The 6557-nt window shown below is 52.3% G+C and overlaps 3 protein-coding genes across 3 annotated transcripts, besides 4 other annotated features; all 3 read left to right on the top strand.

Moving 5' to 3' along the window:
• Positions 1-403, top strand: TraAM80_09561 (uncharacterized protein; the record flags this gene model as incomplete). The annotated part of the gene is made up of 1 exon (XM_029386237.1): positions 1-403. A coding segment is annotated over one exon (403 nt), but the record flags the coding sequence as incomplete, so codon positions are not given.
• Positions 404-1113: 710 nt separating this feature from the next.
• Positions 1114-1443, top strand: TraAM80_09560 (uncharacterized protein; the record flags this gene model as incomplete). The annotated part of the gene is made up of 1 exon (XM_029386236.1): positions 1114-1443. The coding sequence occupies one exon, from the start codon at positions 1114-1116 to the stop codon at positions 1441-1443; it is 330 nt and encodes a 109-aa protein (XP_029233913.1).
• Positions 1444-2226: 783 nt separating this feature from the next.
• Positions 2227-2250: a microsatellite.
• A 638-nt stretch (positions 2251-2888) lies between these two features.
• Positions 2889-4952, top strand: TraAM80_09559 (group II trans-sialidase superfamily; the record flags this gene model as incomplete). The annotated part of the gene is made up of 1 exon (XM_029386235.1): positions 2889-4952. The coding sequence occupies one exon, from the start codon at positions 2889-2891 to the stop codon at positions 4950-4952; it is 2064 nt and encodes a 687-aa protein (XP_029233912.1).
• A 96-nt stretch (positions 4953-5048) lies between these two features.
• Positions 5049-5075: a sequence feature (A-rich).
• Positions 5076-5554: 479 nt separating this feature from the next.
• Positions 5555-5579: a microsatellite.
• Positions 5580-6238: 659 nt separating this feature from the next.
• Positions 6239-6283: a microsatellite.
• Between the last annotated feature and the right edge of the window lie 274 nt (positions 6284-6557).

Raw genomic sequence — 6557 nt, 5'->3', positions numbered from 1 at the left:
CCCAACCAGCATGCGTCGTGATCCCGGTGCCTCGCCCTCAACGTATCAGTCGCGCAATACCAACCCGGAACGCAGCCCAACCAGCATGCGTCGTGATTCCGGTGCCTCGCCCTCAACGTATCAGTCGCACAGTACCAACCCGGAACACAACCCAACCAGTATGCGTCGTGATCCCGGTGCCTCGCCCTCAACGTATCAGTCGCGCAATACCAACCCGGAACGCAACCCAACCAGCATGCGTCGTGATGTAAGCTCGAACCCGTATGGAAAAAGCAGCGTTGGAGGCAGCGGGAATCGTGGAGGGAAGGGATTCGGAATCGGTGACACTTCAGTTGCGGCTGTTAGCCTTAGTTCCCTTGCGCTTCTTGCCATGGCCGCCGTTGTGGCGATGACGCCTGTCTGAGGAGTAGCAGCAGCGGCTGGGCACAAAAAAAAGTGCGGTGGGGTAATAATATAAATATATTCACGGCCTCTGATCCACGCACTCAAAATGTATGTCGTGTTATAATGCAATACACACATTAACTGTGCCTCATCTCTCCTTTTGTAAAGCAACTGCTACTCTCGCTTTGTACTGCCACCAATTCTGCGAAAGGCACGGAAATGGTTCTTGTTTTATATTGTTTTTGGTGGGTAACCTCTCTCTTCCTGGACTGTGCTCAAAGGGAAGAAGGAGAGCATGTGTGTGTACTCGTTGTCTCACTTGTTGTTGTACGTCCCACTGCTTGGTGGACGTGCCCACGCTTTGGCTTCACTTTAGGTTGTTTGTGTCTTTGTGTTTTTGTTTGTTTGCTTTTTTGATCGACTGCGCCCATTCGTCGCGCTGCGTGTTTGTCCTTCCATTACATTTCTCTTCCTCTGCCTAGCTGCTATTTGTGTGGATTTGCCGTCTCATTGCATCTTGCAGTCCTTCCTTTTCTTATTGCTTTGTTTTTTGCTGTGCATGTTTTCTGCAAGTGTAGGAGCTAACACACACACACACGCCATGTTGCTCACGCTGTGGAGCGGTGTGAACCTTTGAGGACGCGTGAAAGCACGAGTGTTCTGGTGGCGGCGGCCCTCGCCAACATGCCAGTGGCGCTCAAGCCGTGATGGTTTGGCCGCGAGAACGGGATGGAGGAGATGTTGCTGCAATTTCAGTCCGTGCGGCCGCTACCCCGCGCTGCAGACGGAGGAGGGCTGCGTCTTCGAGTCCGTCGCCATCCTGCGGCACGTCGCGCGTCTCGATCCGGGCGGCGGCTTCCTGCAAGACTGAACATCGCCGGAGAGCGGACGGGTGGAGTTGCAGGCAGCTCCTCTGGTGAGGCTGACCAACCTGTTGCGGTGTGGTGGTGGTGCAGTGCCCGCGCTGCCGTTTGTCTGCCAGGGTGGGGGCGGGTGTTGTGCCACCGGAGGGGGTCCACGCGGCGGGTTCACGGTGGGCCGCTCAGAGGAGCCTCGTGAATTGCACGCTCTTTCGCTGCTGGGCTGTGTAGGCTCAGCGGGAGTGGAAGGAGTGTGGGATGCTTCGTGCCGTCCTTGAGGCCCAGCCCCCATGAGCTTAGTCAGGAGGAGGCGAAACAAAAAAAGGCTGCGCTGCCGTCTGACTTCCGTCAGCCCACACAGTGCGTAGGTGTGGGACCAAAGACGTTGTTGTTGTTTTCTTTCTGTAGAGGCATTTTATTGTGAATTTCCGGTGTGGGAGGACGGTTGGGGTGCAGGTTGCTGCGGCGGTGCCGGCACAGTGAGGCAGTTCGGTGAGTGCACGGCGAGCTGCATTTGATAAAATGGGGATACATTCGTTGACGAGTTGTTGAGGGGGAAATTATTGAGGTGCGGCACGCTGCGAGTACGCCAAATAACACACGTGGCGGGGGTGTGGCGCCGTCGCGCCCCGAGTTGCTGCTCAGCGTAAAGAGGAGGAGAACACGGTGTATTTTTGGCACCGGAAGGTGCGTCAGTGCCGGGTGGCGACGTCGTATGGAGGCGTACATGCCGTGCGTGGTGGTTGAAGCGGTTTCTTGTTTTCCCCTCAGCCTCTTTGAGGTGCTTCACTTCCATGAGCACCGCGGTGCGGCTGGGAGGCGGGTGAATGCGTTTAGGTTGTTGGTGGCGGTGCCGCTGAAAAAAAATTTTTTTTGTGGCCGCAGAGGGAAGGCATCTGCTGCGTGTGTCTTGTCGTGGTGGTGCTGCTGCCACCTTCATTTACTGCCAAGTCTTGTGGAAGAAATGGTGCTGCGTGCGCCGTTTATTTTATTGTTTTTTTTTTTTAAATGCTACACCCCACTCCTGCAGCGTTGCGCTGAGGGAAGTGGGGGGCGTTGGGGAGTTTGTGGGGGCTGTGATGGGAGGTCCTGCCGGCATTGCGCACTGCGTGTTGCCGCTGGCGGGGTTTGAAGGGGCTGGGCGGGGGAGACGGTAAGCGAGGTGCTTATGAATTTGTTTTTTGTTGTTTGATTTATGCGGGAGACGTCCCACACTGCGGACTCTCCGTGCGGGTGCGTGTGGGTGTTTCTTCGGGCTGCGCACAACAGTCGCTGCCACCGCCGCCTTCTTTGCGGCTGCCGTTTTTTATGGGCGGCGGCGAGTGTGAGATCGTGCGGCCCACACGTTCGCTAATGCGGCCTTCGTTTTTTGGATTGTCGCTGTTCTTTTCGGTGTGCCCAACTGTGGGCGAGGGCGTTGACTATCGTTTTATGCCTTTTTTGTTTTGGTTTTTTGGTGTGCTTGCTTCTTCCTCACAACTTTATTTCCCTAACACACTCGGAATGAAAAAAATAGATCAAACGCTACTCGCTATTTTGTGTGCTTTGAGGGTTCTGGAGTCACCGCCCACACACAACACACACTCGTCGAGGCCTGAGCTGATCCAGCACGCGGAGAAAGAGAGAAGGAGTGAGCAGTGGCACATGCTTAACAGGTGCCGGTATATGTTTTCTTTTTCGGTGCAGCTCCTTTTTGTGCTGTTGATATGCTTTGACAGCGCGGCTGTGCACGCTGAGGAGGGAAATAAACCAAAGGAAGCGCAAATGCCACAGAGTGTCGATCTTTTTGTGCCGCATCGAACGATTGTGGAAACGCAAGGTGAAAATCAAAAGAGGGATTCCTTTGCTTTCCCTTCCCTCGCCAGTGCAGATGGAGTGTTGGTTTCTTTTGCCGAGAGTCACACCGACCTCCGAGTCTCCGGTGAGGAACATGCTTCAATCTATTATGCTGATGTTGTGGCGGGGTACATTAACTCTGCGGAGAACTGGTTGTCTTTTGTTGCTGAGGCCAATGCAAACGAATGGAAGGCGTACAGCATCTTTAACACGACCACGCAAGAGGAATATGCCACCCTTGTGATACGCGCGTTAAAACCCACAACAATTGCGATGGACAACAAGGTCTTCCTACTCGTGGGAGACTATCATCAGAAATATGATCCTTCATTGAGGAAGCAGACTGCACCCTCACAGGATCTTTATTTGCTCGTGGGTGAGGCCACGCAAGATAAAGTCATTCAATGGGGCGAACCCACCTCGATTCTATCACAGATCGAACCATATGCTAATCAAAGTGGCGTGAACCGGTTTGGTGGTAGTGGTGGCTCAGGCATTGTGATGGAGGATGGCACGCTTGTTTTTCCTGTGATGGCGAGGAATAAGGTAAAACAACTATTTCTTTCCATGATCATTTATTCGAAGGACGACGGCAAAAATTGGGTGCTTCCACACGGGATGCTCCCCACGCGGTGCACTCGCCCCCTCATCGTTGAGTGGGAGCAGGGGCAGCTTGTCATGGTTGCCAAATGCTTTTTCCTCACCCAGGTGTTCGAGTCGAGGGACATGGGGGCAACGTGGACGAGGGCTGTCAGGACACTCACACGCGTGCAGCCCCTGTTGTTACCAGACGCTTGGCGAACAGCTAAGGTAGTGGGGTCCCTCACCACTGCGACCATTGCTGGAAAGAAGGTCATGCTGTACACTCAGAAAGAGATTCCCCCTTGGGAGATTGTGCAAGCCACCGCGCTCTACCTTTGGGTCACTGATAACAACCGCACGTTTCACGTCGGGCACATTTCCATGGACACTGCAGAGGAGGTGGCGTCTGCCAACACCCTGCTGCATTGTAACGATGTGCTGTACCTTTTACAAGAGAGGGGTAATGACAAGGCAAGCAGCCTGTTTCTTGCTCTCCTAACGGAACAGCTGAAGACGATCACGTCCGTCTTGGAGACTTGGGCAAAACTGGACTCCTACTTCTCCGAGTTGTCTGTGCCCACGGCCGGTCTGGTTGGATTCTTGTCGGATGCATCGGGTGATGGAACTTGGAACGACGCGTACCGTTGCGTGAATGCAACTGTGAGGAATGCAAAGAAGGTCGAAAATGGCTTTAATTTCACGGGGCCCAAGTCATACGCCATATGGCCTGTGAACGTGTGGAAGTATCACTATGTGCACAGCTTTGTGGATTACGAGTTCACGCTTGTGGCGGCGGTGACGATTCATAAGGTTATGAACAGGGTCCCTCATCTGCTGGGCGCGTTGCTGAGCAGAAAGGAAAACTTAATGTTTATGGGGCTGTCGTACACGGCGGGGAAACAGTGGGGTACAGTCTTCAACGGCATCACGACAATAGCGCTCAATAGTAGTTGGGAGCCGGGGGAGGAGTACAAAGTGGCACTCATGCTGCAGGGCAACAAGGGCTCCGTGTACGTGGACGGCGTGCTTATGGGGAGTTGCGACACACTACCAATTCTTGAGGCACGGAGGCACCAAATCGCACGCTTTTACTTTGGTGGCGGGAAAGACGGCAGTGCGAGAGTAAGGACCGTGTTTTTGTACAACCGCCCACTGAATGCCATGGAACTCAAAGCGGTTGACAGCTACAATTCATCTGGGAAACTTCCAGGTGACAGTTCCACGCGTGCTAATGCGTTTCGGGTGTCAATTCTGCTGCTGGTGCTATTGGGCTTTGCGGCTCTGTGCTGAGTGGAGCCCGGTGGAAGGGAGTTTGTGCTTCTACTGAGAGCATCTCTGTCTCTCCACGCACCCTGAGAAGTAAATAAAGTCTTAGGTGGACACGCATTTTGTTTTATTTTGTCTTTTTTTTTTATGCGTTTACGCATAATATTTTTTTTCTTGGACCCACAAATTGCGTTCTCTCATCGGCTCCAGCACAGCGGGGTCCTCATTTATTTTATTCCGTACTTTTCAGTGAATGGCCTCCCGTCATTGATAGAGGCGAACAATATGGCAAACATAAATTGTTTTTTAGTGTTTTTGTTCAGTGTTTTCTTGGTTTACTGCTTTACGGATGTGCTTTTTGTTGGTTAGTTCTTGACGATGGCGTTGCGCCTGCGTGTTTGCCTGGCAGTATGAGATGCTCTACTGCGCCTCCGCACTGCGGTCGCCGCAGGAGGTACCGGGGCTTTCTTTTTTACGTCCTGGTTTTTGGCGTGGGGTGATGTGCACCACGGTGCCGGCTGACCCGCAGACCACTGAATTGGTTTGAAAAGACACGAATAAAAACAACTAACCGCTTTTCTTGGGCGGCTGCGGACGCTCTCGGCATTGTGTGTCCGCCGATGGGAGAAGGAAGGAGGAAAGAAGGAATGAGAGCCACAGCAACGCAATTCGGTTCCGTGTGGAAGTCAAACGGTGTCTGGACACCGGGGGCCTTTCGGTGTTTAAAACGAATGTCCTTTTTTAAATGTATGTGGTCAAAACACGAAAACATTTTTTTGTTTTGAAGGACCGTACACGGGCCTTCCACGACAATATTTTTTTTGTGAACATTTTTAAGAGTTTTTTGTTGAAAATTTTTTTATGAGTATATTTTTTTTGTTGAACCATATTTCTTGTGTCTCACCATTGCGCGGGCTGCGGTGCCATTTTGAGTTTTAGTTATGTAGTTTTTCTATCTTTGCCTCCTGCATCTCTTCTGTGTGTGTATGTGCGTCCTCACACGCTTTGCTCCTCTTTCCTTTCTTTCAATTTTTGTATCTGCAGGCACACACGTACGCGACATATATATATATTGCAGTGCACGTGGAGGATGCTTTTGTAGTTGGTGCTGGCAGCATTCTGTGGCTATGAAGAGACCGAGACAACGACAAAGGAATAGTGTGCGCTGTGACTCACTCCCTTTCTTTGCGAAGGCAGTGCGAAGCGTGTGGGAGTGTTGCTCTGAGTAACCTCGTGGCTTGCGCACGATGTGCAATGGCGCAGTGGTGTGGATGCCGTGCCTTTCGATGACTGTTAGCCCACTTCCTGTCTGTGTGCGTGTGGCGGTGTGGTTGTTCGCGTTGGGTGTCTTGCGTTGGTTGCGGGGCTTCGAGGTTATTTCTTGCGGCTGCGGAGGTAAGCTGGCGTTCGTCGCTGCTCTTGTTCATTGTGGGGGGTTGGTTTCTCTTCATCTGCGGAATGAGAGTGCAGCAACCTTAACTGTCTGCAATAACGCTGCTCGCACATTTTTTCATCGTGGACACTTATGTAGCTGTACAGTAAAGTGAGTTTTGGTTTGTGGAACTGTTTTATTGAGCGTTCGGCCAATGCAATCCCTGAAGGGCATTTTGGGTGCGAATGCGCGGGTTA

Source organism: Trypanosoma rangeli (genome assembly GCF_003719475.1).
Source record: "Trypanosoma rangeli strain AM80 chromosome Unknown Tra_15.4_contig_00615, whole genome shotgun sequence".
Classification (NCBI taxonomy): domain Eukaryota; phylum Euglenozoa; class Kinetoplastea; order Trypanosomatida; family Trypanosomatidae; genus Trypanosoma; species Trypanosoma rangeli.
This window is presented reverse-complemented; position numbering and strand designations above follow the sequence as displayed.